This window comes from Rhinopithecus roxellana, chromosome 5 (assembly GCF_007565055.1).
Source record: "Rhinopithecus roxellana isolate Shanxi Qingling chromosome 5, ASM756505v1, whole genome shotgun sequence".
Lineage (NCBI taxonomy): Eukaryota > Metazoa > Chordata > Mammalia > Primates > Cercopithecidae > Rhinopithecus > Rhinopithecus roxellana.
In genome coordinates, this window is record NC_044553.1 from 164076899 (window position 1) to 164088980 (window position 12082).

The following is a 12082-nucleotide window of genomic DNA, read 5'->3' on the forward strand; positions in this document are numbered from 1 at the left end:
CCTGTAATCCCAGCACTTTGGGAGGCCGAGGCGGGCGGATCACGAGGTCAGGAGATCGAGACCATCCTGGCTAACATGGTGAAACCCCGTCTCTACTAAAAATACCATTAGCTGGGCGTGGTGGCGGGCGCCTGTAGTCCCAGCTACTCGGGAGGCTGAGGCAGGAGAATGGAGTGAACCTGGGAGGCGGAGCTTGCAGTGAGCCGAGATTGCGCCACTGTACTGTAGCCTGGGCGACACAGTGAGACTCCGTCTCAAACAAAACAAAACGCTCAAATCTCAGCTCACTGCAACCTCTGCCTCCTGGGTTCAACAGGGTTTCACCCTGTTGGCCAGGCTGGTCTTGAACTCCTGGCCTCAAGTGATCTGTTTGCCTCGGCCTCCCAAAGTGCTGGGATTACAGGCGTGAGCCACCGCGTCCAGCCTTTGTTGTTTCTTTAATGTCAGAAGAAAAACGTGCCTGGGTTCAGGACCGCAAGTGAAGAGGTGGCGTTGAAGCATTTCAGCCCTGAAGCAGTGTTGTCACCTGTCGGCCTGAGAGCACGCTGCCTGTAGATGGCGCTGTGTCCTAACATACTCGGGATGCACCTGGATCAGCCTCCGGGGCACACACTCAGGGAGGCTGTCAAGTGCATGTGCAGAAACAGGTGATTTGTGGCCGGGTGGGGCAGGCAGCGTTTCTGGGAACAGCGTAACATCACCAACTGGCTGCAGAGGAAGGGCAGCTCCGCTACTGGGGTGGTCCTCGGGCCCCTGTGTCTTGGTTTGCATCTTGGATTGGAACATTCCCAAGTCCAGCTGAAGATGGGACTTGGCCAAGTCGGCTCCCTGGCCTGGGGCTTCCTTGAACCCTGTCGAGCGCCTGTGGGTTCAGGGGTGGATGTTCTTGGTTGACTCTTGACCGTGGGATTCTGCACTCACATGGGCAACTGAACTGAGTCCCAGAATGCATTTCACTTACACAGATTATGGTTCCGAGACTCACAGCCCAAACGGTGAAAAAATGGGCCAACATCACAGACGCTGTTCAGGGAGAGGACATCATTTTCATAGGGATAATTGCACAGTTTTGCGTGAAATTCACACAGGTCAACACAGTACTTTAATGGAGCGATGGGATCTCTTTCCTTATTTTCCACCCATCCCTTTCCTGCAAAGACCAGACCATCTCCACTGCAGCTCCGAACCTGTGTCTTGGCCACTGGGAGCTTCTCGCCTGGCACTGCCCCCTGCCCAGGACTTCACAGTAACCCTCACTGGTCAGGAGATGCACAATGAGATGAGGTCACCTGCCTGGATTACAGCCGTCTGAGATTGTTCATGCTGCTATAACAAAATACTTTAGACTGGGAAATTTATAAACAACCAAAATGTATTTCTCACAGTTCTGGAGGCTGTGAGTCCCAAGTTCAAAGTGCCAGTAGATTTGGTGTCTGGGGGCCTGCTTCCCATAGAGGGCACCTTTGGTGTCTTGTGTGGTGGAAGGAACTGACAAGCTCCCTCAAGCCTCTCTCACCAGGGCGCTGAGCCCAATCAGCAGGGCAGAGCTCTCGGGCCCTAACCACCTGGTGGAGGCCCCGCCTGCTAATTCTAGCACCTTGGTGGTCAGGTTTCAGCATAGGAGTTTTGGGGGTATAAACGTTCACAGCCCCCAGGCTGACCACAGAGCACCAGCATCCAGGCTGCCCTGTGCCCAGGCGCCACACAGTGGGTCTGGTGAGGAGGAGAGCAGGGCTCTGCTTGGGACCCGTCCTGTGAGGATGAACCAGAGTGATGTCTGTTCCCCACAGTCCTCAGCTTCGGCTCACAGGGAAAGCTTCTTCTGAGGGCTGCCTTCTGTGTTTTTCATTGGGAAAGGTGGCACACCTGGAGAGTCGCTTGATTTTCAACAAGGCTACCAAGTTCATCGGAGAAAGTATCTTTTCACAGAAAAACTGAGGCTTGACAGTGCACACCATGTGCAGAATTCAGCTTGACTGGATCATATTCCTAAATGTAAAAGCCTAAAATTTAAATTACATAGATTCTAAGCCTTAAAAAATATGAACTTGGCCGGGCGCGGTGGCTCAAGCCTGTAATCCCAGCACTTTGGCAGGCCGAGACGGGCGGATCACGAGGTCAGGAGATCGAGACCATCCTGGCTAACACAGTGAAACCCCGTCTCTACTAAAAAAAATACAAAAAACTAGCCGGGCGAGGTGGCGGGCGCCTGTAGTCTTAGCTACTCGGGAGGCTGAGGAGGAGAATGGCATAAACCCGGGAGGCGGAGCTTGCAGTGAGCTGAGATCCGGCCACTGCGCTCCAGCCTAGGCGACAGAGCGAGACTCCATCTCAAAAAAAAAAAAAAAAAAAATATATATATATATATATATATATATGAACTTAAATCCTGCACTAATGCCACTGAACTATACACCTAAAAATAGATAAAATGGAAAATATTATGTTTTATATTTTGTAACACAATAAACAAAAGTAGAAATTTGCTTTCTGAAAGATACTGTTAAAAGAATGAAAAGCTGGCTGGGCGTGGTGGCACACGCCTGTAATCCCAGCACTTTGGGAGGCCGAAGTGGGTGGATCATGAGGTCAGGAGATCGAGACCATCCTGGCTAACGTGGTGAAATCCCGTCTGTACTAAAAATCCAGAAAAATTAGCTGGGCGTGGTGGCAGGCGCTTGTAGTCCCAGCTACTCAGGAGGCTGAGGCAGGAGAATGGCATGAACCCAGGAGGCAGAGCTTGCAGTGAGCTGAGATCGCGCCACTGCACTCCAACCTGGGCGACAGAGCGAGACTCCATCTCAAAAAAAAAAAAAAAAAAAAAGGATAAGCCACAGATTGACAGAAGATATTTGCAAATAACATACCTGGTAAAGATTTGTATCCAATAGATATATTAAAAACTCTCTAAACCCAGGAGGAAAAGCAACCTGATTTTTATAATGAGTAAGGCTTATACAGTGAAACTATGAAATATTTTTTAAAGAAAGAAGATATAAATAAGTGGAAAGATGTCACATGTTCATGAATTGGAAAACAGTCTTGTTAAGGTGGCACTACTCCCTAAATTGATGTACAACTTCAACGCGGTGCCTATCAGATTCCAGCTGTGTTTTTGTAGAAATTGACCAGCTAAAATTTATGTGTAAATGCAAGGGACTCAGGGCAGACAGAACAGTCTTGAAGAAAAAAGATTCATACTTCCCAATTTCAAAACATACTACAAAACCACAGTAGTAATCCAGACTCTGCGGGCTGGCCCAGGGACAGGCATAGAGGTCAGTGGAATGGAGGTGATAGTCCACAAGTGAACCCTTCCATTTATGGGCAAGTGATGGTGAACAAGGATGTCAAGATATCCATTGGGGAAGAATAGTCTTCAAGAAAGGTGCTAGGACCCCTGGATATCCATGTGCACAAGAAGGAATTTCAGCCAGCTGTGGTGGCTCATGCCTGTAATCCCAGCACTCTGGGAGGCTGAGGCAGGCAGATTGCATAAGTCCACATAGTGAAACCCCATCTGTACTAAAAATACAAAAAATTGGCCAGGCGTGGTGGTATGTGCCTGTAATCCCAGCTACTCGGAAGGCTGAGGTGGGAGAATCACCTGAGTCCAGGAGGTGGAAGCTGCAGTGAGCTGAGATCATGCCATTGCACTCCAGCCTGGGCAACCAGAGTGAGCCCCTGCCTCAAACAAAAGGAATTTGGACCCCTACCTCACACCATATTCAAGAATTAACTCAAAATGCATCAGCTGGGTACAGTGGCTCACACCTGTAATCCCAGCACCTTGGGTGGGCGAGGCAGGTGGATCACTTGACGTCAGGAGTTTGAAACCAGCCTGGCCAACATGGTGAAATCCTGTCTCTACTAAAAATACAAAAACAATTAGCCAGGCATCATATCATGGCAGGTGCCTGTAGTCCCAGCTACCTGGGAGCCTGAGGTGGGAGAAACGCTTGAAACCGGGAGGCAGAGGTTGCAGTGAGCCAAGATCACATCATTGCACTCCAGCCTGGGTGACAGAGTGAGACTCTATCTCAAAAGAAAAAACAAACAAACTTGAAATAGATCAAGTATCTCCATCTGTGAGCTAAGATTATAAAACTCTTCGGAGAAAATGGGCCAATCTTATCACCTTGGGTTAGGCAGGGGTTTCTTACATGTGACACCAAAAGCACAAGCGACAAAAGGTAAGTTTTTCTGGACCACAGCAACATTTTACACTTTTGTGCTCCAAACAGTGCCATCAAGAAAGCGAAACAGTAGAACAGAAGAATGTTTTTTGCAAATCATGTATGTGATAAGGGGCTTGAATCCAGAACACATAAAGAATGCTTATAACTGAAAAATAAAGACACAATCCAGTTAAAAGCTGACTTGTCCATTGCTTTGAGAACGATGCAGTCTCAGGTGCTACGGAGCTAGGGCCCGCCCACTCCTGCCCTGACTGCTGTCCACTTGTGCCGAGAAGTCGACCAGGAAGCCGCCTCACGGCCGTGGCTTTTAAAGACTGCCAGAAGGACACCTCTGGAGCCGGTGGGGTGATTCCTTAAATTAGAATTACCCTGACCAGCCGCAATGTAAAATCCCTGGAGGTGTGTGCTGGCTTATCAGGGGCACGGAGAAAAAGAATCTCAAAGTGAAAGGACCAGCTCTGATGCCTGCCAAGACTTTGAGAATCACTAAGAGAAAAACACCTTGTGAAGGTTCTCAGACACAGGATCACTTCCAGACAAGAATCCAGAAGCGGCCCGTGGACCTGCCTGGTCCATCCTGGATTGTGAGGCTGATTGCTCCATTGGAATTGAGCTCCGAGCCGTGGTTGACATCACCATTGCAGATGCTTAAGCCAACTATTTTAATAAAGTGATTATCACTGGTCAGAACCAGGCACAGTGGCTCACACCTGTAATTCCAGCACTTTGGGGGCTGATGTGGGAAGATCACTTGAGCCCAGGAGGTCGAGGCTGTAGTGAACTATGATTGTGCCACTGCACTCTAGCCTGGGCAACAAAGCAAGACCCTTTCTCAAAAACAAAGAAGAGTGAATTGTCCAATTAAAAAATGGGCAGGGGGCCGGGCACAGTGGCTCATGCCTGTAATCCCAGCACTTTGAGAGGCCGAGGCAGGTGGATCACAAGATCAAGAGATCGAGACCATCCTGGCTAACACGGTGAAACCCTGTCTCTACTAAAAATACAAAAAATTAGCCAGGTGTGGTGGCGGGTGCCTATAGTCCCGAGGCTGAGGCCGGAGAATGGCATGAACCCAGGAGGCGGAGCTTACAGTGAGCCAAAGATCGCACCACTGCACTCCAGCCTGGGCGACAGAGCAGTGCGAGACTCCACCTCCAAAAAAAAAAGATAGGGATCTTTCTGAATAAATTTCTTCAAAGACACACAAGTAGCCAATAAGTACGTGATCATCATGATCATTATCACTGGTCATTAGGGAAATGTAAACCAAACCACAGTGAGACACTGCTTGATCCCCACTAGGATGGCTGGAACAAATGGAATACAACAGGATGAGGTGTAACAGCAGGAACCCACACGCTGCTGGGGGAACGTAAGGTGGCGTGGCAGCCCCAGGAAGCAGTTGCCAGAAACCCAGCAGCCCCATTCTTCAGTGTTGACTTCAGGGAGGTGAACACACACATGCATGGACCCACGCAGACGTTCCCAGCAGCTTCGTCTGTGACGGTCATCACGCCCGTCAGCTGGTGATCCGATGGACTGGGGTCCAGCCACTCAGCGGTGCACTGCAGAACCATCTGAGGAAGTTTATAAAGGAAAGAGGTTTAGTTGACTCCGTTCAGCATGGCTGGGGAGGCCTCAGGAAGCTTTCAATCATGGCAGAAGGTGAAGCAGGCACCTTATTTACGGGGCAGCAGATCGGAGTGGGTGCCAGCAGGGGAAATGCCAGACACTTATAAAACCATCAGATCTCATAGGACGTGCTCATTATGAGAACAGTGTGGAGGAAACACCCCCAGGACCAGTCACCTCCACCTGTCCCACCCTTGGCACGTGGGGCTTATGGGGATTACAATTCAAGGTGAGATTTGGGTGGGGACACAGAGGAACATGAAGTGTGCCACACTGGGTGGATGGTGCCGCCCCCGCCCCCAGAGCTGCAGGCAGCGTGATCCCTCTTAGGTAGTAGCACTCGGGAAGGGGCAGAACGTACAGGGACAGAGTAAGATCCGGGACCTGGGGCTGAAGGAGGGGCGCACTAGAGGAGGCAGAGGGGAGCCTCCTGGGTGTGGGGAGCAGTTTGTATCTTGGTTGTGGTGGTGGCTGCATAGCGGCCCACACCTGTCAGAGCTCACCTGCCTGCACCCAAGCCCTCCATGCACCCTGGTGGCCCGGATGACTGTACCAGCTCAGGCAAGGTGGAGTCACGTCACACGCACCGGGACCTGGGGACCTGGGGTCCTCAGTGATCATCCCGAGCTCCAAGACAGAAGCTGGACCACAGCCATGCTGAGCAGTGGGGTTTGGTGGCCGGGCGCTCGCCTCCTGTTGTTCCTGCAGACTCTGGGGTCTTGGGTGCCCCCAACGGGGCAGCATGGGCCACTGCAGGGAACTCCTGCCTGGTCCTCATGCTTGCCTGGCACCCATGCAGGTCCTGGACTCGGAACAGGACCCTGCGGAGCACATCCCTGAGGCGGAGGAGGATCTGGACCTGCTATATGACACGCTGGACATGGAGCACCCCAGTGACAGTGGCCCCGACATGGAAGACGATGACAGCGTCCTTAGCACCCCCAAGCCAAAGCTGCGGTGAGCCCTATGGGGTGGGGTGGGGAGGAGCAGCCATTTCAGATGCCCTGGCCACTCTGCGGCCACTCCAGCAGACCCGTGTCCAGCCCTGGGGACGGGGTGGGCAGGACCAGCTGCCTCGAAGCCTGGGAAGGCTCTGGTGGCTGGAGGGAGAGGTGTGCGGCTGCGTTGACAGGCAACTCTCCTGTCAGGCCAGGCGGTGCAAGCTCTGGGCTGGGGAGGACTGAGAGGGGTCCCCCAGGGTGCTGGCTGGGCTGGGCCTGGCACCCTGTTGTAGGGGATCCGTCACTGGGGGATGCCCTGGGAACTGCAGAGGACCTCCGTCCACTCAGGTGGGGAGTAGAGCCCCCATGCTGGGTACGCCTCCCTGAGGAGGAGGAGGCAGAGGCAGGTGGAGAGGGAGGGCAGATGTCTCTGTGGCTGGGTGGGAGGAGGGGACTGGCTGGAGGGGGCCTGGCCTGGGCAGGAGGAGAGGATGCAGGGCAGACAGCTCTGTGCATGGGTCTGGATGTGGAGGTCCCAGTCAGCTGGGGGCAGGGAGGCAAGCACACCAGGCAGAAGGCAGGTGCCAGGCTCTGGGCAGCTGCTGAGGAGCCAGAGACCCCAGTCGGAGTCAGGAGGCTTGGTAGACCTTTTGCTGTCATGCTTTTTTAACCTAAACAACATGAAGGTGGCCTTGCTGCATGTTGGAGGCGCAGCCCCAGTTAGCTCTGCAGCCATGCAGCATCCTCCACCTCACCTGACCTGGCCCGGCAGCCCCAGCTCCACTTGCTGCTGCTTCAGTTGCCAGCAGCCACCATAACAGGTGACCGCGGATGTGGCCAGCAAAGACAGCCTCTGTTCCTCCTGTTCTAGAGGTTGCCATCCCGAGGCTGTGGCCTCATTCTTGGCCAGGGTCTTGCTGGGCTTGGGTGGAGGTATCAGTGGCTGCCCTGACTGGGGCTCTGAGGTCACGTGGTGCAGGCCTAGCGTGGTTGTTGATGGAGTTCAGCTCTGTATGGCTGCAGGACGGGGTCTGGCTGCCCTGCTGCCTGGTGGCTGGCGGTCATTCTTGCCTTCTGGCAACTGTCTTCTTTTTTTTTTTTGAGACGGAGTCTCGCTGTGTCGCCCAGGCTGGAGTGCAGTGGCGCTATCTCGGCTCACTGCAAGCTCCGCCTCCTGGGTTCACACCATTCTCCTGCCTCAGCCTCCCGAGTAGCTGGGACTACAGGTGCCCGCCACCGTGCCAGGCTAATTTTTTGTATTTTTAGTAGAGATGGGGTTTCACCATGGTCTCGATCTCCTGACCTCGTGATCCGCCCACCTCGGCCTCCCAAAGTGCTGGGATTACAGGCGTGAGCCATTGCGCCTGGCTGCAACTGTCCTCTTACCTTGGCCCAGGGTCCGTCCTCCACCTTTGGAACCAGCAAGGCCCAGTCAAGTCCCCCTCACACTTTGGGTCTCCCTGGCCTTCCTGCCTCATCTCTTCTGCCTTCAGCCGGAGAAAGTTCTCTGTCTTTAATGGCTCACGTGATTCCGTAGGAGACACCTGTGTGGCCCAGATCATCTCCCATCTTAAACTCCAGTGGTGGTGGCTATATCTGCAGAGCCCTGGCCAGCTGGCATTCATAGTTTGGGGAGAGGCGTGCGCGTCTCGGGGCTATGATCTGGAATGGGCACACACTGCAGCAACGAGTTTCCGTGTGGTTTTGTCACCCAGGGTGGGGCACCAGACACTGCGTAAGTCCTGTCTGTTTTTGGGGGGGGGCGAGGGAGTTGTTTTTTGAGACAAGGTCTTGCTCTGTCACCCAGGCTAGAGTGTAGTTGTGCAATCACGGCTCACTGCAGCCTCAACCGCCTGGGCCCAAGCGATTCTCCTACCTCAGCCTCCTCAGTAGCTGGGACCAATGGCACGCGCCACCACACCCAGCTAATTTTTATGTTTTTTGTAGAGACAGGGCCTCTCTGTGTTTCCTGGGCTGGTCTCAAACTCCTGAGCTCAAGCGAACCACCTGCCTTGGCCACCCAAAGTGCTGGCACTACAGGTGTGAGCCAGTGCGCCTGGCCTCCTGTCCAACTGTTTTCACTTGAAAGGTCTTTTAAGTCTCATTGAATCCGTAGGTCTCCCTTCCTCCTCCTCCTGTGTACATATTATATCAACCAGGGATGAGACATTCGGCTCGGATGGCCTAGATTGGCCAGATGGTCTGCAAGGGCCTGGTTGGTCTGGAAAGACCTGGGTGGTACGGAAAGGTGTGGATGGTCTAGATTGGCCTAGTTGGACTAGAAAGGCATGGGTGGTCCGGTAAGGTGCGGGTGGCCTGGATCAGCGTGGATGGTGTGAAAGGCCTGGATAGTCTGGAGAGGCCTGGATGGTCTGGAAGGGCCTGGGTGGTCTGGAACGGCCTGGGTGGTCTGGAAAGGCATGGATGGTCTGCATCTGCCTGGATGGTCTGAAAAGGCCTGTGTGGTCTGAAAAGGCATGGATGGTCCGGATTGACCTGGTTGGTCTGGAAAGGCGTGGGTTTTCCGGAAAGGCGTGAGTGGCCTGCATCAGTGTGGGTAGTGTGGAAAGACCTGGGTGGTCCAGAAAGGTCTGGATAGTCTGGGTAGGCCTGGATGGTTTGGAAGGACCTGGATGGGCCTGGTTGGTCTGGAAAAGCCTGTATGGTCTGGACTGGCCTGGGTGGTCTGCATCTGTCTGGTGAGCCTGGAAGGGCCTGGATAGTCTAGATAGGCCTGGATGGTTTGGAAGGACCTGGATGGGCCTGGGTGGTCTGATCTGCTGGTGGGTCTGGAAGGGCCTGCTTTGTCTGATGTACCCTCATTGTTTTGTCGAGCATGTTCGCCTGTTTGCCTGCAGGCTGGCTGCAGATCCCAGGGCTGCCCTCCAGCAGGATTGGCCCATGGAGCTCTCCCCAGAGCCCCTTCATGTTTCCGGCAGCCTTGCCTGGAGCTAAGGCCATGAGTTTCAGGGATGTGTGTTTCCTGCAGCTGAAATCAGGGTGGATGGAAGAGCCAGGAAGGGGCAGCCAGGTCGGCCCGGGGCTTGGTGTTGCCGGCTCCAGAATTGTTCTGTGCCCTGTGCTGCGGTTGGCGCGAGCGGGGTGTGCACTGACACGGGCTCTTCTCCGGATCCAGCTCTACTCTGCCGTTGGATTCTCCAGTCTGTCCCTCCAGGTGTGGTGGGAGAACTGTGCTTTCAGTGCAAGAAGAGTCCTGGAAATTAACGTTTCCCCCTCCCCTGTTCCCCGAGCCAGGCCGTACTTTGAAGGCTTGTCACACTCGAGCTCGCAAACGGAGATTGGGAGCATCCACAGCGTCCGCAGCCACAAGGAGCCCCCAAGCCCGGTGAGTGGGGCCACACTGATCTCCCAGAGCAGACCATGGTCCGACTGGGCTGTGGTGTGGCCCAAATCTCCCAGCACGGCCTGGGCCCAGGGCCCTGCCCAGCTGTCTTGGAGCCACTCTGCGCCCGCTATCTAACACATTGCCACACAGCTGCCCTGGGCCTCCCCTGAGCCCCAGCATCACCAGCCCAGAAGTCAGTGCCTTGGCACCTGTAGCTGAGCACAAGCTGATTCCCATCTCCTCCCCAACAGGCTGACGTGCCCGAGAAGACGCGGTCCCTGGGAGGCAGGCAGCCGAGCGACAGTGTTTCTGACACGGTGGCCCTCGTAAGCAGGCTCGGGCTGCACCCACCCGTTGCGCACACCAGGCATGCCAATGCTGCCTTTAAGGGTCTGACCCGGAGGGGCGGGACTCACGTGTAGGTCCTCATGTCACACCTGGTGTGCAGAGGTGGGGTCAGCCCTCAGGGGTGGCCAGGCCGCTGGATGGTCAGAGTATCCCAAAATTCACTCCACCTTCGGGGTCAGGGCACACTGGATTCCCCCCACCCCCAGGGTCAGGGCGCCTGGACCCACCCACCCCCAGGGTCAGGGCGCCTGGATTCACCCCACCTTCAAGGTCAGGGCACACTGGATTCCCCCCACCCTCAGGGTCCAGATGCCCCAGACTCACCCCACCTTCAGGGTCAGAGTGCCTCGATTCCACCCGCCCTCAGGATCAGGATGCCTGGACTCACCCCACCCTCAGGGTCCGGGTGCCCCGGAGTCACCCCACCTTCAGGATCAGGGTACCTGGACTCACCCCACCGTCAGGTGGATGGCACCCAGGAATGCTTGGTTCCCCCTGCCGCATTGCATGGGGTCTCCTTAGTTAGGGTTCCTGGGCCCAGGGCAGGTCAGGTCCTGGGAGGCTGGGTGCTGGTCCCCTGGATGGGAGCCCTGTGGTTGGAACTGAGCTCAGCCAGGCTCCCTGGTCAGTGTATGGCCGGGTCTACATATAGGAGCCACAGCCTAAAGAGGCCTAAACCCTCACCCAAGCCAGAGGCCACATGGCTGGAGAGGCTGCAGCACGGGTACGGTTTCCATGGGAGGCTCCAGGGATGTCTCTGGTCAGCAGGGTGTGCCGGGCCCGAGGGAGCAGCCTGGACAGCCTGAGGACAGCCCCGAGGCTGAGGCCTCCACCCTGGACGTGTTCACAGAGAGGCTGCCACCCAGCGGGAGGATCACCAAGACAGAGTCCCTTGTCATCCCCTCCACCAGGTCATGGGGGCTCTGTGCGGCTGGGCGGGTTGGCGATGCAACTGTTAGGGGAGGGGCCATCAGGGGCATCAGTCGGGGTGGTGCCTGTCAGACCAGCCTGATGAGTTCCCTGGGGTGTAGACAGCAGATTCAGGGCCTCATCCCTCTTCTTAAAAAGGAGAAGTAAACCCCCTGCCCCAGCATTGGGTGTCAAGCCTGCAGCCCACATTACACCCTACGTGTTTGAGGGCAGGGTCAGGCGTGTCTGCCTTTCTGCAGGTGCCCCGCACAGCCCCCTGAGTAGCCCCTGCCTCAGCCAAAACACACACATCCACCAGCTTGATTCTTCCAGCATATCAATTTCATATTTCTGTGATATTTGGGATTTTTTCCAAAGCAGTGAGTCTGGGCACGGACTTTCACCTTATGGCGGCACCCAGGTGCCTGTGTCCGTGCTCTGGAGCCAGGTTGCCCTGGCAGCCTCAGTGCCCTGCACTGGCCTATACCTGGCTCTGCCCAGCTCCTGGCCCGGGCAGGGAGGGTGAGCTCAGTCCTCACGGTAGTGGCTCCAAGGCTCCTGGCCTGGCTTGCAGTCTCACAGGCAGAGCTGCGTGGGGTCCCATCGGGGGCACGGCCTCACTTGTACTCAGCTGCTGCTATGGTCCTCCCAGGGCTGGTGGCCTCTCTGTGTGGCCTGTGTTCCCATTGCCCATCGGTCGGCCCTAT

The 12082-nt window shown here is 55.2% G+C and overlaps 1 protein-coding gene across 5 annotated transcripts in view; it reads left to right on the top strand.

Moving 5' to 3' along the window:
* The window catches only part of PACS2 (phosphofurin acidic cluster sorting protein 2), an 81615-nt gene that overhangs the window by 56021 nt on the left and 13512 nt on the right, over positions 1-12082 (top strand). For all 5 annotated transcript variants that reach the window (XR_004057289.1, XM_030930446.1, XM_030930445.1 and 2 more), the window contains exons 9-12: positions 6631-6788; positions 10028-10118; positions 10370-10444; positions 11235-11377. Coding sequence is in view for 4 of the 5 variants with exons in the window: in XM_030930446.1 (XP_030786306.1) it covers positions 6631-6788; positions 10028-10118; positions 10370-10444; positions 11235-11377 (467 nt within the window). In the remaining variant the exon portion in view is untranslated. The remainder of the gene's footprint in view (positions 1-6630; positions 6789-10027; positions 10119-10369; positions 10445-11234; positions 11378-12082) is intronic.